This window comes from Postia placenta, assembly GCF_002117355.1.
Source record: "Postia placenta MAD-698-R-SB12 unplaced genomic scaffold POSPLAscaffold_2, whole genome shotgun sequence".
NCBI classification, from domain to species: Eukaryota; Fungi; Basidiomycota; class Agaricomycetes; order Polyporales; family Adustoporiaceae; genus Rhodonia; species Rhodonia placenta.
Window position 1 is genome coordinate 2,390,165 of NW_020169833.1, and position 19,692 is coordinate 2,409,856.

The 19,692-nt window shown below is 54.8% G+C and overlaps 8 protein-coding genes across 8 annotated transcripts; 7 read left to right on the top strand and 1 right to left on the bottom strand.

Annotated features, from left to right (window-relative positions):
• Positions 1-971: 971 nt before the first annotated feature.
• POSPLADRAFT_1105298 (hypothetical protein) lies at positions 972-2,239 on the top strand (the record flags this gene model as incomplete). The annotated part of the gene is made up of 3 exons (XM_024483272.1): positions 972-1,196; positions 1,606-1,815; positions 1,886-2,239. Coding segments are annotated over 3 exons (789 nt in total), but the record flags the coding sequence as incomplete, so codon positions are not given.
• Positions 2,240-3,896: 1,657 nt separating this feature from the next.
• POSPLADRAFT_1177865 (hypothetical protein) lies at positions 3,897-5,124 on the top strand (the record flags this gene model as incomplete). The annotated part of the gene is made up of 6 exons (XM_024488547.1): positions 3,897-4,065; positions 4,129-4,200; positions 4,462-4,641; positions 4,698-4,778; positions 4,833-4,947; positions 4,999-5,124. The coding sequence occupies 6 exons, from the start codon at positions 3,897-3,899 to the stop codon at positions 5,009-5,011; spliced, it is 630 nt and encodes a 209-aa protein (XP_024343189.1). The 3' UTR covers positions 5,012-5,124.
• A 381-nt stretch (positions 5,125-5,505) lies between these two features.
• On the top strand, positions 5,506-9,013 carry POSPLADRAFT_1073005 (hypothetical protein; the record flags this gene model as incomplete). Its single annotated transcript, XM_024482563.1, has 3 exons — positions 5,506-6,468; positions 6,522-7,261; positions 7,314-9,013. 3 exons carry the CDS (start codon positions 5,506-5,508, stop codon positions 8,665-8,667), a joined length of 3,057 nt encoding a protein of 1,018 aa, XP_024343190.1. The 3' UTR covers positions 8,668-9,013.
• A 313-nt stretch (positions 9,014-9,326) lies between these two features.
• Positions 9,327-10,394, top strand: POSPLADRAFT_1133248 (hypothetical protein; the record flags this gene model as incomplete). The annotated part of the gene is made up of 8 exons (XM_024484313.1): positions 9,327-9,389; positions 9,450-9,464; positions 9,524-9,566; positions 9,637-9,717; positions 9,798-9,832; positions 9,894-10,001; positions 10,065-10,224; positions 10,288-10,394. Coding segments are annotated over 8 exons (612 nt in total), but the record flags the coding sequence as incomplete, so codon positions are not given.
• A 239-nt stretch (positions 10,395-10,633) lies between these two features.
• On the top strand, positions 10,634-10,852 carry POSPLADRAFT_1132399 (hypothetical protein; the record flags this gene model as incomplete). Its single annotated transcript, XM_024484207.1, has 1 exon — positions 10,634-10,852. One exon carries the CDS (start codon positions 10,634-10,636, stop codon positions 10,850-10,852), a length of 219 nt encoding a protein of 72 aa, XP_024343192.1.
• A 405-nt stretch (positions 10,853-11,257) lies between these two features.
• On the bottom strand, positions 11,258-12,156 carry POSPLADRAFT_1177868 (hypothetical protein; the record flags this gene model as incomplete). Its single annotated transcript, XM_024488548.1, has 4 exons — positions 11,258-11,728; positions 11,785-11,849; positions 11,902-12,038; positions 12,091-12,156. 4 exons carry the CDS (start codon positions 12,154-12,156, stop codon positions 11,433-11,435), a joined length of 564 nt encoding a protein of 187 aa, XP_024343193.1. The 3' UTR covers positions 11,258-11,432.
• Positions 12,157-13,780: 1,624 nt separating this feature from the next.
• Positions 13,781-14,990, top strand: POSPLADRAFT_1043838 (hypothetical protein; the record flags this gene model as incomplete). Its single annotated transcript, XM_024478391.1, has 3 exons — positions 13,781-13,803; positions 13,855-14,699; positions 14,788-14,990. 3 exons carry the CDS (start codon positions 13,781-13,783, stop codon positions 14,988-14,990), a joined length of 1,071 nt encoding a protein of 356 aa, XP_024343194.1.
• Positions 14,991-17,471: 2,481 nt separating this feature from the next.
• Positions 17,472-19,348, top strand: POSPLADRAFT_1031433 (hypothetical protein; the record flags this gene model as incomplete). Its single annotated transcript, XM_024476791.1, has 2 exons — positions 17,472-17,536; positions 17,593-19,348. The coding sequence occupies 2 exons, from the start codon at positions 17,472-17,474 to the stop codon at positions 19,346-19,348; spliced, it is 1,821 nt and encodes a 606-aa protein (XP_024343195.1).
• Positions 19,349-19,692: the final 344 nt, after the last annotated feature.

Genomic DNA, 19,692 nt, shown 5'->3' on the forward strand with positions numbered 1-19,692 from the left:
CCTGTGGCGGACGCCTTTGCCGCGTCGATCTTGACATGTTTGTCACAGTGACCGACTCCATGGCATCCTTCTCGGCGTTGGCCCCTCGCGGTGAGTGGTTCCAATAAATACCCCGCCCGTCCCTGCTCAAGTGTTCCCACTCCTTGGTGCGACCCCGTCGTCTGTGCTACCTCTTCTCCGCCCGCGCGTAGTCATTGCGCCCACCTCTGCGTTTCCACTCGTGCCCCGCCAACTCCATGTCCGAGTCATCTTGTTTTGGTTTCCTCTCCCCGCCTATCGACACGGGAGACGCGTCCTCCGACGACGGCGATACCCTTCACACGCCTCTCACGGACGAAAACCACCTCGCATATGATGTCTACGCACAGGAGGCCCACCAGTTCAAAGAGGAGTCGTATCCGCACTACGAGGAGAACAAACAACACTCGGGCGAGGGCGCAATACCGCTTGGCCTCGATGCATACACGCATACATTCCCTTCGTTAATGAACTCTTCTACGTCGGAGCCTCTCCAACAAACGCAACAGGATCAGTTTTTCGATTCATTGTCTCCTCCGGATGCGCTGGACTTGGCGAACGCATCACTGGAAATCTCCTTCACCGCGAACACGTTCAACACACATATCCTCGACCCTACCGCGTCCCCCTTTACTCCTTCCAAGCAATACTTTGATTTGCCTTCCGTTCATTCGACCTCTTCCGGCGAGCCCTCGTCAGTCTCAGAGTACCTCCCTCCTCTCCCATCGTTTTCTATCGACACGTTCACATCCAACGCGCACCCCAGCGAACAATCGTCCCTCTTCCTGTCTTCGCCCTGCCCTTCACCCTCTCCATCCTCGCCGCGTCCCCCACTCAAACACTCCTTCACAGCGCCCGAACTTCCAGCCCTCGGCCGCGTGTACTCACCACGCTTCCCCGCAGCGCATATACTCAACCCCTTCTTCGTGCGCACGTATGACCTCGGGGATGAGCTTGGCGCCGGCGGATACGGCTTCGTCATGACCGCGCGGCACCGTACCGAGGGACACGAGGTCGCAGTAAAGTTTATTGTGAAGGAGAAGGTTCCCGAGCATGCGTGGTGGGAAGACCCTCAGGTCGGCCGTGTGCCAACGGAGGTGATGCTGCTCAGCTTGGTAGACCATCCCGGCATTGTCAAATGTTTGGACCTCTATGAGGATGAGGTGTACTACTACATGGTAGGGCTTCCATTTCAACTGACATTTTCGATACCTCATGGGTAAATGTGTGCAGGTCCAGGAACTCCATGGGTCGCCGTGGGTCTCGAAGAGGAAGAAGAAAGTCAAACAAGTGACTGCCCCGGGCAAGCTCGTGGTACCCACTCCTTCTTCGACCCCCTTGCTCACTCCTTCGCCTTCCTTCGAGTCCACCACAGACTCTCTGCCACACACACCGCCATCGGCGTCCATCGAGAGTATAGATTCACTGCCTTCTGTGTCAGCCTCGGCACAAGAGACATGGCATACAGGGCAGGATCCCGCGCACATCACGTCCCCTATCGCTTCCTCCTCCGTTTTCACTATTCCTTCCATTGACATGAGCGCGCAGATTGAGTCAAAGGACAGACAGCAACTGGCGCTGCTGCAGCCTGGCTTGGCGATTCGCCCGCGGTTCGGGCGTCGCCCGTCACACGACCTGTTTGAATGTATAGAACAAAGCAAACACAAACGTCTATCAGAGAGCCAGGCACGATACGTCTTCGCACAGGTCGTTGAGGCCATATACTACCTCGATAGCCAAGGTATCACGCATTGCGATATCAAAGACGAGAACCTGCTTGTCGACAGCGACCTGAAAGTATGTCTCCCGCGCATACATACATCTTGATCGGGCAGGATAGTGACCATACGCACTCCTTGGATTGCAGGTTAAACTAATTGACTTTGGCAGCGCAGTCGCGGTCGACCCGTCTCTGCCACGCCCTTTCTACACGCTCTTTTTCGGCACAACCGCGTATGCGTCCTCGGAAATCCTGCGTAAGCAGCCGTACCAAGCACCGCCCGCGGAAGTGTGGACGCTCGGTGTATTGCTCTCATATCTCCTCACAGGGCACTCACCATTCCCAACGGAGCAGGACGCGATCGAAGGGCGTGTTGCACTACGCGAGCCGAGCTCTGGTCGCCTGAGCCGCGCGGCTGTCGCGCTCATGGGACGCTGTCTAGAACGCGATCCTGAGCGACGCGCAGACATTGCGGAGGTGCGCCAGCACCGTTGGCTGCAGGGTGCGCTCGAGCGTGGCGCGCGGGATTAGGTCCGTGCTCTGCTCGGACCACGGCGTTCTCTTCTCTTCCGCCGATGCTTCGACGCACTCGTTCTGCCCGCATGAAGACGTCGCAGGCGACCTCTGCTTCCCTTCGCGATCACGCTGCGCCTTCTTTTGTTGCGGAAGCGAGCCTTCCACTCGGACCCTTGAATCCTCTGCATCACGCGCACGCGGACCTTGGCTGTGGACATCCCTTTGCATCTCAACTTACCTGTTCTTGCATTTGACCGTAACATGGACGTGATCCGAACTGCATTTGCATTCCATTCGCCCCTCCACATTGTATCTGTAATCAGCATTGTATTCTGGGAATGTAGATCTACGTCATGGTTGTTTTGTGTAATGGCAGAGTACTGCAGCGCACTCTGCGCGTAATGATTAATTTCTGGCGGGTTTCGACGACGCCACCAGTAGGACGTCTGGAGGTGTATGACCTGCTGCAGTACTGCAAGTACAGCTTATTCTTTTCAGGCAAGCAAGAGCAGAAGCTCGACCCCCATCTAGATAACCTAGAGGGGTGCCAAGGTTCATCCAACGTGAACCGAGGTTCAAAGTGGCCTAGATGACTGGAGTGCAGGTGCGCTAGTTGGTCCTGTACGTCATATGAGGCCGCTTGCCGTTAGCAATCTTCCTCCTGTCTTCCGCACTATCGGAGACATAGACGCAGACATGTACCTCGCGAGCAGGCAATGCAGCCATGTGGAGCACAGCGCCATAATTTGTGCCTGTGGTACCGACGCATCACCCCGCAAAGTGGCGTGACAAGATGGCGATGTCACGAGGAGGGACTGAGGACGAGAGCAGCAGCTGAAAGACTGGGCGTGAAAAGTTTTATCCAGACATGTAATAATGTGAAAAAGAGGCGACGAGCGTGCAGACGAACTTTGACTAAACGAAACGAGAGAAAAGCTTGTTTGTTAAGGCTGGCCAGGGGCCGGCGTCATCGTCTTTGGAGCGTCGTCTTGGCCATACAAAGCCGGAGGTGCGGTCCCACTCGGTGATAAGGGCATATCGCGCGTCACTTCACGGTATTTCTGGACCCTTGTGAGTACTGTAGTATCATCTGATGTAGAGGAGAGCCTCCAGGCGTGTCTGTGTTATGAGCTCATTGCCGGCCCGACAATGCCCCAGGGACGCAGCCGCTCATTGAATGATAGCTAACGTCAGATAGCAGAGAAACTTCGACCAAAGAAATGCTGAGCAATCGGTCCTGAAGACAACAAATGCGAGCAGGATGAAGCAGGATAGCAAGTCCGAGATGGTGGCAGCCTGCAGGCGCAGCTTCGCAATCTGAAGCCCGGCGGCGTAGCATCAGACCGGCACCACCCGGGGCGCGGTAACGGCCGGCGCACCAGCCAATCAGAGGACAGGCATCTCAGACCACCCGCTCGCCGTTGACGGCGTCGAGCGGACCCCCTTTACCACCATCATCATGTCGCTCACTACCCTCAAGGCAGGAGGTGGGCAGCTCTTTAGGATAGCAGCGTTTGAGGTTGCGTTGACCGCGGTCTTGGGTGTTTAGTTGCCAGCGCAGGGCGTCGGGCTGCTCTCCGCACACCGATCGGTGTCTACGGTGCGTCACAAATATACATATTTGCTAAGGATGAAATAGTGAATGCTTTGCTGCGCAATAGCATTATCCTCGCATAGGATACACACGACGGCACCTGCCTCGTCGCCGGCGGACATCCCCACCTCTTCTACGAATCCCGCAGAGCCAATTACTCAGATTGCGAAGCGCGGGTCGAATCAGCTGAGCCTGGAGACACCTCAGAACAAAGCTGGTGCGTCGTTGCATGGTTTTTGTGGACATTGAGCTGCTATACCGAACATCATAATCTTTGCAGAATATGTCCTCTCCACCCTGGACAAGGTTGTTAATTGGGCGAGACAGGGTTCGATGTGGCCCATGACTTTCGGTGAGTGCTCCAAAAATCTTTTCGATTACTGCCAGTGGAGCCCCGCTCTCGTTTCAGTCGGTGTGGTAGTGGCAAGCTGTCAATGTGGTCGGAGGCTCCTCCTGGTCGCGAAGTTTTGGCACTTTCACTCCATCCGGAGCCTTTTACACTGCTTTGCGTTGGCGTGGATATCCACAGTGAAGGGACTTGCCGATGCTTCATTCACTCAATAGCAGCGCCAGGATAACATGATGCAGAATCGCTAATTATGCGATTCTCTAGGTCTGGCTTGCTGTGCCGTAGAAATGATGCACATGGCTGCAGCACGCTACGACCAGGACCGACTGGGTGTCGTCTTCCGTGCCAGTCCTCGGCAGTCGGATATCATGATTGTCGCTGGTACCTTGACAAACAAGATGGCACCTGCCTTGCGCAAGGTCTATGATCAAATGCCTGAGCCCCGTGAGTCGCCTTTGCCGCCCGAAATTGATGTCTTTAACCGACTCGTTTCAATCTAGGATGGGTGATCTCCATGGGCTCGTGCGCGAATGGCGGCGGGTACTACCACTACTCATATTCCGTTGTTAGGGGTTGCGATCGTGCGTATTTGTGGTCGTGGATTTGTTGCGATATACTCAGCATTTCTCACACAGGCATCGTGCCTGTCGATATATATGTTCCTGGGTGCCCACCAACGGCGGAAGCGCTGCTGTACGGCATGTTGCAGCTGCAACGCAAGATGAGGAGGAACCGGAAGAGCGTGCTCTGGTAAGTCCGCTGCACGACAAAATACCTCCGCTGTTACTAAGCTATCCTTAGGTACCGGAAGTAGCTAAGAATATCCCGCGGAGAGTGCTGCTTCTGATGTCGCAGTATCGAGCGCAGTAGACACGAACGATATGATGTTGTTCTTGTGGATATGAATGGATTGGGTTTGGAGAGCAGACATACGATAAGATAGCTAAGGAGTGAACATTGTGAGATCTGCCTCGCGGTGGCGATGAGGAACCCTCGGAATTGAGGGTGTGTGGGGAAGGCCGCGGCTAGGCGCGTGCAATCAGGCGGTCACGGTAGGCCGCGACGCCAAGGGCTGCTTGACTCCCTCCCACTTCCTCGTTTGAGCTTCACGACCACAGGCCGTATACCGTCCCGCAACTTTGCCTGCTGGCGGTCACCGTCATCGCCAGGCAGTCACCTGCCGTCTCGTCGTCCGCCCAGATCTCCGATAGGCGTCGGCCTCAGTCTCTCGCTACGGCCCATTGTTATTCTTGCCCTTTACCTCACGCTCTCTTCCTCTTCTCTCATCTACTTGCCCACGGGCGTATTATGGCTACCGCGTTGCAGCTGCCCGCACAGGACGCTGGTCCAGTCACTCTTGCATCTCCGCGCGCACACATGACCGACACCCCCGCTCGTCTCTCCGTCACCGATCTCGACCTCCGCGACACAAGGTACCCCACGCTCAACTCGTCGCGCTCTAGCTGGATCAACTATCCCGTCAACGGGTCGCCAAGGTCCTGGATGAGCGAAAAGCTCGTAGAGGACCCCGCGGAGGATCCACAGCCTGCGCAGGGTGCGTCTTCTGGCCTGGCCATGAAACAGCCGCTCCAGGCGCAGTCGTCAAACGCGGACGGCACGTTCCCGCCCTACGCACCCGGTGGCAGCTCACCCCGCCTGGTTGACCGCTTCAGCCGCGACGAGTCGCTCCAGCGCCGCCCCTCCAAAGGCTCCGAACGCAGCCGCCCCCGTGCAGACACCTCCCCAACTCAAGACATGGGCCAGCGCACATCTACTTACCGCCAGTCTCAGGATCAGTTTGGGTCACTGGCGCCACCGACATCCCGCCAGCCCTCATTGCCAGCACCGGGGATCAGCGCTGGTCCGAGCGCTTCGCCCAGCTCGCCTATGGTCGCGCTGGCTCCCGGCCCCTCGTATACTCCGTCTGCGATGCAAGTACATATCTCCCCGAAGCCTCGGGCATCCGCTCAGTATCCTACATACATCAATCCGCCCCCTGGGCGTAACCCAATGAACCCTGCATTCGCGCCTGCGCAGATGCCCAAAGAGGAGGTCTGCGTCGAGTGCGCGATGCGCGACCAGGACATGGCCGACGTCGATGTGACAAGCCCCGGCGTGTGGGAGCGCGAGAGCGACGTCTTATACGAAGAGCTTGTCCACCGGGAACAAGAGGAAGAGGCGACTGGAATTCGGTACCCAGACAGTGCGTCGCGGCCGCCAGCAGGGGGACAACCTCTGTCCGAGGAGAACATGCGCCTCTGGATAAGCATGGTAAGTGCCACTGCATTGTTTAGTGCGTAGCATTGCTGACTTGTCCTGTACAGAATCCAAAAGAGCCGTCATCGCGACAGCAAACGCTGGACCAATATGTCCGGTCACAGCGGACATTGCTGGAGGCGGAGGCATTGGCTCATGCCCGGGCTATGCAAGAGGCCAAGCAGTTGGAGGACAGAATGCGCAACACCTACTCTCAGCTGCGCCGTTCGGCGTACGAATTGGGTACCACCCTGCAGGTGACGGAGAACGATGGTGTCCGCGTCAAGCCACCACGGACAACTTCCATGCCTGCCGCTGCCGTGCTCGCTGTCAACACTGCTAAGAACGGTCATGAAGTCACACTTCTTGAGAATGGCATGATTGTCGAGCACGTTGACATGCGCAAAGAGGAGAAGGAGGAGCGTGAGCGTCGTCGTCGTGAAGAGCGGCGAGGTCGGGCACGCAAGTCGTCGCGCAGCTCCGTTGTCGATGTCGCGTCAGTGTACTCTATGCCCATCCCTGGACAGAAGCTGCACACCGACAGCGGTTATTTCTCTGGCGGTGTGAGGGGCAGCGAGTCGCGCGTGTCGCAGTCATTCTCACCGCGGCCGAGTAGTGTGCTCGCCACTGGTGCGGATCGGCCGCACATGTTGCCGCGGGCGTACTCGCAGGCGTCGTTCTCCGATATGCAGAGTATTGGCTCGTCGGTGTCTCCCAGGCGATCGCGGTTCTTTGGATTCAAAAACCTCACTGCCGGATGGCGGAGTCAGGAGAGCTTTGCGCCATCAGGCAGTATGATGGACATGCAGTACGTGTCTACAGATACTTACCCGTTACGACCTTAACTGAGGTTCCACTAGTGTTGCTCTTCAGCATGAACAACAGTATCTTCAGGAGCATCCTCCGGAAATGGCGAGCAATACTTCCACTTTGCGTGTAGGTGATGCGTATGCAAAGGAAGAAGCCCCGTCGCGCACGGAGACTCCCACCACGCAACCTGCGAAGAAGAAGAACGGGTTCAAGAAGATCTGGAAGATAGTGACTGGCTCAAAGAACGGATCAGGCCAGAAGGGCCGTGATGCGGCTCGGTCGGTCGACAAGGCTGAGGACGACACCCCTCTCGCGCCACCTCCGCCACTGTCGTACCTGGTTGACAGAGAACGCGGTCCCTCGTCCAGACGGCACGTCTCCACTCCCTCGCTTCCTTCTTCCGTTTCACCTAACGCGATGTCCCTTCACGCACCGTCACCGCCTACCGCTCCCTCCAGCCTTGCACCCTCACCAACGTCGTCACGACAACCTATCAATGATAGGGACAACGTCAGTGAGCATCGCAAGAACAGTAGCACTCTGGATGTCGATCAAGACCATCAAGGACCATCAGGCGAATGCAACTCGCCCGAGTGTGAAGCTCGTGGCCGAGCTACACAAAGCTCGTCAAAGACGCTTTCGAGCTACATGGGACCGCAAACGCCGGCTACAGCTTATTCGCTCCGTCCACAATCCATCGCCATACGACGAGACAAGTCTCTCCCGCCGCTGCCAGGAGAGTCATCCGTCGAGTTCCCCGACAATCTGCTACCCGACATGCGCCCCCAGACCATGTTCACGTACAATCACATTCCTATGTCGTTCTCTGGTGATCTATCGCCCAACAGGCTGCTCCCACCAAATGCTCCGTTCCGGACGGCTGACCAGCGGCGGCAATCATTCGGCGGCGTGGCCTCCGCACCTCATCCTGCAGCTCGTAGTCTGCCTGCTAAGGGCCTGCTCGGACTGGTCACACCGGGACCCGCCGCACCCTTCCAGGCGGAGGAGCGCTATGGGGAGTTCGGTGCTTCGCGACTGTCACTTAGCCAGTGGGACAGTGCACGAGGCTCGCAACGTTCCCGCGATGGCACCGCCAAGCCAAAGCAACGGCGCAGCAAGTTCGGTCTCGCGTCCCTGTTCTCTAAGAAGTCGCACGGAGGCGACAGTAAAGAGAGCGGGTATCCCGAGCCGGAGTACTCTGTTTCTGGGTTCAGATCGTCTGGCTCAGAGCAGGATGCCGCGCCAACGGGGAACTCGTATGAACCCGGATCCGCTCACAGTAGCCATGTTCAGAGAGCATCGATTGCATCTCGGAAGAACATCGCAGAATTGGTCGAGCAGGACCGGGAGTTCGTTGCATATCGGTATCCATCCACAGACCAGCGTTTCGATCTGGGGTCATAGTCTGCTCTCCTGCCTCCTGCCGCTTCAGCACGAGCAAAACCGTGCACACGCGGCCCCAACGCGTGCACTTGCTTGCTGCGTGATTCGTCCTCCACTCGTCTCTCACTCACCTCCCTCCATAATCGTATTTCACGCACGCTCCTTTTGCTCATCTCTTGGGTCCCACCGTCTCGTTTGTTATTCTTTTGCATCGCACCACTTACCTCATCGTACGGACTCATCTTTCAACGATTGCCCAGGCTTGATCCTACATGTTCATTGCACGGACGGTATAGTACCTATCGATAAGTCTTCTTTACCTGTATGCTAGATTATCAGAGCCAACATTTGCACATATTTTGGCAGCTAAATCCCAACGCAGTGTCGGGATGCAGGAAGTGTCTCTCTGGTAAGAGTTTTGTATTCTCCGTCTCAGTAGTCAAGCAGGCTCTGCTTATAATTAAGTTCCGCGCGAAGACAAGTTACGTTCACATGACTTTGACGCGTCCGTGGTGCATGTCGCGTCGCTGTCAGTGGCAATACTGACAGGTTCTCATAAGCGCGCCTGGCCGCCCCTACAGCTTGATTCCTTTCGTCCACAGAAACTCATAGAAATCCGAATATACAGAGATGGTAGGTGGATGCGGTCGCACTTCTAACGGTATTTTACGTCTCTTTAGGCTCCCCGAGGACTGTCCGCCGAAGAAAAGCGCGTCAAATTACTAGAGATCTTCCATGAGACAGTGAGCCCGATATTTTTATCAATTTCTCTGTCGAGTTTCGGTATTGACCTTCTGAGCTAGAAAGATTTCTTCCAGGTCACTACTATCGTTGTATGGTGTCCGTCTGATACTGAAACCCGCATATATGCACCCAGCTCAAGGAGTTGGAAAAGCTAGGCCCCAAAATGAAGGGAATTGGTACGTCGTCTTGTATCTTACTCCACTGATGACTTGCATGCTCAGCTACCTCTGTGTTCCCGACACGCAGTATCTCAGTCTGTGAAGGAAGTATTACAAGGTCTTGTGGACGACGGGCTTGTGCAAGCAGACAAAATCGGCTCATCTAACTGTGTGTATCTCCCGCGTGTCTTTGAATTCGTGCTGACAAGTTCTGATTACCCTTGTGTGCACATATATGCGGCTATCTAGTCTTCTGGAGCTTCCCTTCCCAGCGGGGTACGATGGTCTGTCGATGCCTTTAGTGTGTGGGTCGTCGAGCCCTAACAAGACGCTTGGCAAGGACAGATGCAAAACCGTGTGAATGCTGTGAGGGACAGCCAAGCTTCACACAAAGCGCAGCTCGCCGAGCTTCGCGTCGCCATTGAGGCAGGGAAAGCGGCGAGACCTGAAAGTGTGCGTATAGCGTTACTGGCCAAGAGCGATGCAATTGACTGCCGCATACTCCGCGTGTGACAGGATGAGCGCACAGCGCAACTTGCGCGCCTCATCGCCGCGAGGAAGGAGCTTTCAGAGCTGGAGACTGAGCTCGCACAGTACGGGGCCTGCGATCCTGCTAAAGTCGAAGAGAAGAAACGAGCGGTTACACTGGCCAAAGAGGCGGCGATGCGCTGGACTGGTGAGTCTCATGACTTTCGTCGACTCGGACATGTAATACGCATATTCCTGACATTATCGGCAGATAATTATCTCCTATTACTCGCCCACTTTACTAGACAGAGCTGCGTCGACCCGGCTGAGATCAAGAGATACCTTGGGGTGGATGATGAATACGAAGATATATGTTGAATCTGACGGCATATTGTTGGCGGTGTTGCTATCATTATGATTTTAATCTTGTTCACTGCGCCTGTATACGGAGTTCGTGCGTCGCCACAATATACCCGTTTGTAACGGTCGATGTGCGAAGTTGGTTGTTTGGTATGATCCCACAAGCTACGCAGGTACACGAGTTCCCGATAAGGCATCGGTGTACGGCGTCTATGGTCATGGTCCGTGCGCCCCTTCGCTTTGTATAAAACCCAATCATGGACATGGTAGCAACTCATACTTACCTTGATGGCATCCTCCCCTTCATCTACCAGGGATTGTGGGCCGCGGGGTTCTCTCATAGCACGGCGACCTTGTCTTCAGGGGAACCTCGCGGTTTGTGTGGGCTCCGGCTCATGCACCGTCTCAATATTTCCCTGTCCCATCCTGGCCCTCGGGCTGGGTGGGCATTTTTTGTTGCCTGGAAGGGGCTCTAACCCTAACCTTATTCTTGGTTCAGTAAGGCTCAGTATTCCACATGTTCAATTGATCCAAAATCTACCTTATGCGTATTGCACCAGTTGCGCTACACAAGAGCTCTGTTCAAATTGGTGTTGTGCTCCCAGGGGAACCTGTAGAGTTCACATTTAGCGGTGAATTGTGCTTTACGCACCTGATGCCCAGAAACCTCGATTATGATCGGGCGACTTGAATAAGTGACATCACCACTCCACAGGTGCTATGTAAGAGTACCTCAAGCTTGGCAACACTGCACTGGCAAGTGAGAAACTATAGATTACAAGGTCTCATAACGTTACAATGCGCTAGCATAGAAGTCGAAGTGATACAACAGTAATAATGCGCAAAGCGGGCAAAGGAGCGACACAGCTCGAGTCAGTAAACTAAATTATTACAGCAAATACAAGAGTACAGAGCAGGGTATCCACATCCAGGGCCCTTTTCATGACGCACATGTAAGGATATAAAGGCGATTAGGAATGGACAGGATACAGTAGCGCAAGAGCGCATATCGTCTCGTCTGAAACAGGAAGCGATACAAGCTCACAGCGGGTCTGCTCAATAGCGCCTTGAGCGGTATCTGCCAAATATGCCACACAAACTCGCGAAGAACGCGAAGAAGAGAGCGACAAGCGCGCCGAGCACGAGCCAGTTGGCATTAGCGTATTGCGCGTAGCCACCGCGGCCGCGAACGTGATCGCGTGCGATGCCGAACAGGGCCATCTCGACGATCCAAACAATGAGTGTGACGAGGAAGGCCAGTGCAGAGACGAGGGTCATGAAGACGGTGCCGGCGCGGTGGTAGCTGGCACCACAGAGCCCAAAGAGGAATGCGATGCCTGAGAGGCCGGCAGCTATAGAGGAGATAGTGAGACGTGCACTAGGTCGGTGGTGCGTGAGGGATCCGCACCTATAGGTATTAGGATGAGGACGATTGTGAGGTTGTGGAAGAGCCCATCGGTCAACTCGCTGTCACTGTGGTGGGGATCAGAAAAGAGGACTAAGTTCGGCGACGTAGTGCACGTACGCAACTCCAGAGGGGAAGTACCATCCAACGGATGTATGTGAGCCTGTGTACCCGAACACTCCAAAGTGTGTTGAGACGCCGTCGACATTGGTATTCAGGAATGAGACAGCGTTCCAGGTCGGTGCTGAGACTGATGCCTGCATGTACGGGTCAGAACATGACATTATATTCGAGCTGCAAACCACGCACAAATACAAGCAGCACCATTGCTGCGAAGGTCAAGAAAAGGCCTGGGATAGCGGCATCGGCAGCCATGCTTGAAAGTCGTGAAATGCGGGTCGTGAAAGTCTTGTCGTAGAGCTAGGGAGGAGAAGTGAGCAAGTAGACGGAGCAGGGCAGTGGGTGCGGACATACGGGGGAGTGGTGGGCTGACTAGGAGCGAAGAGCGGTGGGAGCAAGACGCTGCGGCTGCCTGAATATATGGGCGGCGGATTAGCATGATATTCAATTCCTCTATGACGTTCCTGCACCATATATAGTAATGCCGATTACGTCACGTATGTGTCTCTCCAAGACGTTTCTCCAGCTCTCTCCACGGCTTTACACAGCCCGGCCAGGAACGAGCCCTCTCCTGCCCCAATCCATGCCGTCGCAAGCCGCTGGTCGCCCGAGGCTGTGGCCGTGCCTGGCAGCGGCGTAGCAACCTCAACTACAGAGCGGCAGAGCCTCCTTGACCGCCGAGTAATGCAGGGAGGCGACATGCCGCGGGATGTACAATCTAGACGTTACACACTCTCAGATCGCACAATTTGGATATCCATGCAGTATGGCAGGCTGTAGCGCAGCAATCTCACGGGTTCTGGGTGTCGATTTATCCAATTTGCTATTAAGCTCGATTGCAAACATCGTGATCTTGTATCCGTGGCTAGCAGGAAAGATACGTATGGCTAAGGATGTAGAAAATACTTAAGTACCTGTAGAGGTTGCGGTAAGTCTATTCCTGATCTATCTTTGCGTCACCTCCTTCCATCAATTTTCAAAATTTGGACAGTATGGATGTTGTCCACCCTTTCGCACGTTGGGCGATGTGGACGTAGTAACATCCCATACGGGACACCACCACCTTGTGACCCATTTGCTTTAACTATGCTAAAGTCTTCTAACATCTAGTGCTGTCAAATGAACGCCCTCTTTTCCTCCCGAGTCGCATCCCTGAAATTCGAAAACGGTGGAGGAGTGTCGTCAACGTAGTGCCACTACTTTGACGACACACTCGTTGTTTGTGTCCAGGACTCGTGAGTACTCCCATGCATACCGATATCAATATATCTTCTCACCTCGCTAGCTTGCTGAATATGAACCCCGTTGCCACAATCCACGTTGCAGCGGTTTCCCGCTCGATGTCACCGGAATGACTGAGGTCTTTGCCCATCACCCCAGTTCGTAAACCGTCTATTGTATTGACCAACCTACTGGCATCGCCAAGGTTTCTGGGTTTGAATTGTCTGATGAGTGCCCCTACATCACACGATCTACAATGACTTTCGACTGCTTCGTATGACCTCGGTCGTTGTCCCTTGTGCTGAATATGTTCAACCGTGGACAGACTAGTGCATATTGGGCGTAGTACGGACAGACATCAAAGAGCGGGACTGTTGTGCGGGTATGTGGCTACAATGTGGCGGGCCACCGCTACGTGAATATAAAAGGGCATCAGAGCGTTGGCTTTGCCCTCAACATAGACCCCCATATTTCTGCTTATACCTTTGCTATTCACGCGGAAGAGTTCCTATCATCCCATTTTTCACAGCATTACTTCTCTCGACGATCTGCGCCACAGTCCACGTTCTCGGCGGATCTCCTACCAGCAAGCTCTGTGCTCTTCAAACTCGCGAATCAAACAGAGGGTACTGCATCGGAAGGCCGCAAGTTCTACAAAATGGTCGGCTTCGGAAGACTGCGGTATGTAGTTCATACTACTCTGCGGATGTTACGCCGACCAACTGTTTTCAGAGCAATGTCGTGCGGCGTGATACAAGGCAATGGAAGGGATAATGTTGACTCGGATGAAGCCGCTCCCTTGGAAGGAAACACTTGGGATTCGCCCACGCACCTGTCACTGGAAGAAGCGCGAATTAATGAGCAGAGAAAGCGAGAGGCCTGGTCCGAAGACGAGAGGCGATTTGAACTTACAAGGAAACACAGGAGATGCTCCACCTTTTCCGGTGCTATCCACGAAGCTCATTCGGCTCGAGTGACTCCTCAGGGAAGCGGTTACGGAGAAGCTGGTGGGACGACTGATTCCGGAGCGCGACTCAGTCGAGGTAGAGGGCGATCGCTGACGGCACCGTCCACGAACACGAGCATTCAGTTGCCCGTGAACACGGACCGAGTCAGCTCAACCCGTCTCAGTTCATCAGATTCCTCCCGCTTCCCCCCCGGAGCTCATAGTGCCCCCAGGACCGCTTCTCCCCTTGCTCTTGTGGGCACAAGTCGTGACCACGTTGGCTATGGAGGTCCGTCGACAGCCCAGGGCGAGCAAGCGTCCAGAAGGGAGACGTTTAGCCCAACCCTCCAGCGTGTACCCAGTCAAAGCGTCCCGGATCTGCCTTTGAGATCTGCTTCGGACATTTTAACCCATGGAGGACAAGGCAGGACACGTGCGAGTAGTGTGTCCGGCGAAGAACTCCCCAAGCAATACCTGCCAGGCCACCGCCGTGGCGGTTCCTATGATATTAACAAGTCTCTTCCTAGTCCACCATCAATACGCGCCGACCCCAAGTTGTGGCCGTTTTCAACCCCGCCTGATAAACTTTTACCGTGTCTAGCGGTGCCTATCCCTAAGCCCCTATTGCTAAGTCAGCTCTCAAATCATCCCACTGCGCAGACCAATTCCGCTGGATATCGTCGCGGGCGTGCCGCCAGGAGCATGACTGTATCCGGTAGCCACCCTTCAGAGGCACTCGTTCACCGCCCTGAATCCCGAAGTCAGGCCAGCATGCCCCCTTTTCCAAGCCGCCCTGAGCTCCAAGTGGAGCGTCTTCCTGCGCCGCTTTCCGTCGCCTTATCGTCACCTGAAACTGCGCAGACCTCATACGATCATAGTAGAGGAGCCGGTGGCGATCAGAGCTACACATCACCAGGATTAAGCAATTCCCCTGAAAACGATGAGAACAGCGGGCTTACGGCGAGTCTGTATCGGATGGCCGATGGAGGATCCGAGTACAATGCTCGGGACAGAGACAACTCGACACTGTTAAATCCAGAAGATTGGGCAGACTCGTTCTACATAAACATAGATGGTCGTGCGCCGAGTTTCGACGACGATCAGGAGCCCACACCCACAACGGCCCAAAGTGCGTAGACCTTATACAATTATATCGAAGAAACTAGTTATGACGCTCAGAGCTACACATCATCAGGATCAAGATATTCACTTGATTCTGATGGAAGCAACAGGTTTGCGGCGAATCGGTTTGCGATGTACAGCGGTGGAGGATCCGAAGGCAGTCCGACACGTCCAACTACAGGAAGTTTTGCAGACTTCCTCGACTACTACGACTACAATGATCGTATGTCGAGTGTCAACGGCGATCAGGTGCTCACACCCACAACGGCCGATCATGCAGAAAGCCCGGCACAGTCATCCGACTACTTTGCCTCTGAGTCTGGCGGCGACGACATTCAGACACGCACATCCACAACGGCCATCAGTGAAGGAAATAGGAGTTTGATAGATTCATCTCTCGACCTTTCCTACATGCTACAAGCACTTGGTGCCCTTGACGACGACGATCAGACGTCCACACCCACCACGGCCGTTCGTGAAGGTTCACCGGAAAGTTTGAGGCATGTCGCTGACTCATCAGAGCTCCCAATTCATTCCACTACTAGAATGATCGCGCCTGACCGTGGCGGAAATGCCTTCTGTGGCGTCCCCGTCTCACCAGTGACACCTCTTAACGTGAGAGGTCAACGCCCTCCTACGCCGCAGACTGGTCCACGCCAGCCTGATCTAAGAGTGATCACGGAGCTCGGGAATGCCCAGACTACCGGCGCTCAAGGGCCTCACCGCAACCGCAGAGGGGAGCGCTAGAAACGAGTCACGACATACCAATTGCATGTTTTCCTTCATTTTCAAATCCTCGATCGTGTATCACTTTCCTTGTCGCTCTGCTATTTAATACCGCTCTTGACGATGGTGTACGGCTGTATCCCTGTATCCCCGACATTCCTTACATGCTAACAATATTCTCTGCTTGGTTTATTTATACATAGTCCACATCGTGCCCCGGGCCGTCGAATTTCTGGAAAGCCCTCACCCTCATTTGAAGTTCATCGATGGACGCCCGGTACCTGTAGCATATATTGGAAGTTGTGGCGTCTTGCGATTACGCTTCGGACGTTTCCGCACGTACAACTTGTAGATCACACATTTTGATGTCGTACTAGTACACGCGCTCCGTCGTGCAGCCTGTTTATGCAGGTGGTTTCAACGACTCCGTATTTGAGTAGGAACAAACGCTCTCGCGTGCTGTGCGCAAGTTCACCTTGCTCGTCGATCGTCAACTAGCAGTGAGCACATGCCAACTAGCGACTGGCTTAGTCTGGACAGTCGCTTGGTGGCTCGAGAGTACCTGGAAGCGGCGCAGCAGCTTGGAGGGCAGAGCCTCCTTGATGGACCTCCGCGTGTTGCAGGGCCGAGAGGCGGACGTGATGCACATCCGTGACGTACAGAGCTGAAGATTGCAGAAGTGCCACTCATTAGCAATACACCGCAGCCACGATCACACGGCGAGTATACTGCTATTGAGGCACGAGAATATCCGGGATGCCAGTCCGATGTAGTCATGAAGCTTCCAGCCTTACTGATCCCTGGCAGGTGAGATGTAGGCTTTTGTTCTTTCTGCTGTTCGTTTCGTTCTGCGCGCTTCCTTCCGTCGTGTTTCCTTATTAGGCTATAGAAGTTGTCCACACTTTCGCACGTTTGGCGATGTAGACGCGGACAGAGTCCATCCCCAACACCTCCATCCCCTTCCACCCTGCCATCCACTTGCTTTTAACACGCCAACCTTACATCCTGCATGCTCTCGTGATGTCAAAAGAACTCCCCATCTCTTCGTGGGCCACGCCCTTGGACTCCGGAAGTCACGGCAGTGTGAGCCACAGTTTACAAACCACGCGACAACAGTATCCTGAATGAATAAACTTATTCTTCTTGTCCCCATTTATACTAAAGGGTGTTGCATTCACTTGCTGTTTACTAATCAGTGCTCCTCCGGTAGTCAAGTGCCGCCTCTCGGCTACTCGGTGCGGCCTAGGTCTTTTCCACTTATGTGGGCAAATATGCGAGCTAGCACATGTTTGGCGTGTTCAGGGAAAATGAAGGGACCCGGTGCCTTGTGTGTGCTTGTGGCTACGGTGTGGCCTGCCACGCAGCGCCACTGCGTGGGCCTCGTGCGTGGGGATAAAAGCTCACCAATGCATCTGCTTGATCTCCTATACACCCAACTACCACTTTAATCTTTTCCACTTGCGAGCAGGATCTCCTGTCCACTTTTACGCTTGCGGCGTTCTCTGCCGCATCCCCCCTTCGACACCAATTCGTTCTTAGCAGTCAACATACTAACATGACAGAGCATATCTCCCAATTCATACAACGCGTGCGGTCGCTCAGTGCAGACCGGGGTAGAAGGTAAGCAGAGGCGACCACTCCGCGAACGACACACTTACCAACTGACATACGGGAAGGTCGCGCGATAGAAGCCAAAGCAGGACACAGAGAACATTTCCCCTAGGCGATGTGCACTGGGATTGGGGCATACAACCGACACTCTCAGTCGAGGATGCCTTGTTTGCAGATGGACGCAGACGTGCTGAGTACTGGGCCGCAAAAGACCGTGAAAGTGCTGATAACTTGAAAGACAAGACGTCGGCGAAGCCCGATGCTTCAGACACCAGAGCCGATATGCCAACACCCCCCAAGAGAGCTTCCAGTATTGACTCAATCTTCAGCCACAATACTCCAGCAGAACCTGACATCGACCCTGTTTTCATAGAGACGGCCTTAGCCCGAATGCGGTCCATGCATGAGAGACCAAGAGGGCGATCGCGGGAGCGCAAAGACCCTCAAAGACATGGCCGTCATGATTCGCGAGGTCCTCCGCCCGCACCATCCGCGGCCACGAGAAAAACTATCACCAAGGACCGACACAAGGATGAGAAGCCCGTCACACCCTTCCTGCACCGGTCGCTCTCCAAGCCTAGAGACGGGGACATTCAGGGCGGGGAACAACCCAAGCCTGAGGCCGCACCTGCCTCAGCGCACAAGGTTCATTTCGCTGCATCAAATCCGTCAAACATCACGTGGATAAGCCCATTCCGCTCCCTCGACACCAGTTTGAGTGACCCAGGACCCCACGAAGTGCCCCGCACCGAGCCCCGACGAGTCGCATCTTCGGACAAGCTATCCCGCGGAGACCCGCATCTTCAAGGCGGCAAGCGAAGTAGTGTTGAGTCTGGTAAGCTTCACGGGCCATCAGACCGCGACCGTTTTTCTTCTTCGAGCTCGATTACCATTACACGATTGGATAAACCGCTTCCTCGTACCCCTGCTGACACTGGTGAGGCCCCAGGCGACGTGTCGAGACGGCAGAGCGGGAAGCCACAGGCTGCTGAAGCCCCTCAGCCTGCTCGCACATACAAGCCACCATCAGATTGTGCCCCCAAGGCACGTACGCAACCGAAGAGTCGTCCTACGACGTCGCCCTCAAAGGGTAGCCCTCCAAGTCGTCCTGCGGCTCAGATCCCTTCTCCCAGGAGCTCTCCCCGATCGAACACTAGAACCACTACATTTGACCGTCGCGAAAATGCCAACCGTGGCGTCGCTGCCCCCAGTGTTCCTCCGGCGACGGTGGCACCCCTTGCCGCGAAAGCTGCAGCTGACCCCAACCGTGGACTGCAGCGGAAAGCAGGTACACGCGATCTGCGTGACGCGCGGCCACACATCGGATTGCAGACCGGAGGCTTGGATGGTAGAGCTGTTCGTGAGGGTGCCACCCGCAAGTCTCCGTCGGCGGGCAAAGGCAAACCTGTCGCTAACGGGAGCGCGCGGATTCTGAGGAACCTGTCATATAACCATGGCGAGAACAGAGGCTCGGACGGTAGCTTGTCTGGCTCCCCAACGACCGTTTGGTCACAAACGTCGGCTCCCTCGTCTCCCTACCGTGAGAACATCTGCCAGTGGCGGGAGAGCATACCAGCGGCTCCCCCTATTCCTGCAAGGGTAACACTGCCGAGAGGTGACTCCAGGGTTACACAGCCTGCGGTCTTTGCTAAGTCTCAGCCTAGAGACACTGTGGTGTCCTTGATTGCCAGCATTGACGGTGGCTGGTCTGTTGCGTCTTCAGAAACTGCGTTCGAACCTATGCCTGCCGTGGTGGATTCCAAAGCTATGCGGCATGACCACAAGCCAGGGCAGCCGCGAAGTAAACCGAAGCATTGCTGAAGGGAAGATCGCACGCACGCCCCTTGCACAGCTCCGCATATCAATCAACATCATACAAGCTTGATCGTCAAGTCTCCGCTAACTGCCGCTTTGCCTGGTCCCATCCTATTTATGTTGACTGCTCTCCGAGACGATCGTGCAAAGGCTCGACCTCTCGTTTTATTTATTCATGCATCGCCCACATTCTCTATATATCCGACATTCTTTATGTAAATCTATCTATCTATTTATCTATAGCTCTCACCGTGTTGACCGCCGCTATTTGTCGCTCCCTATTATATTACTCTGATAGACTCCCTGTACTACGCTATAGCACGGGTTAGTCTTGAGGGGAATGAATCTAT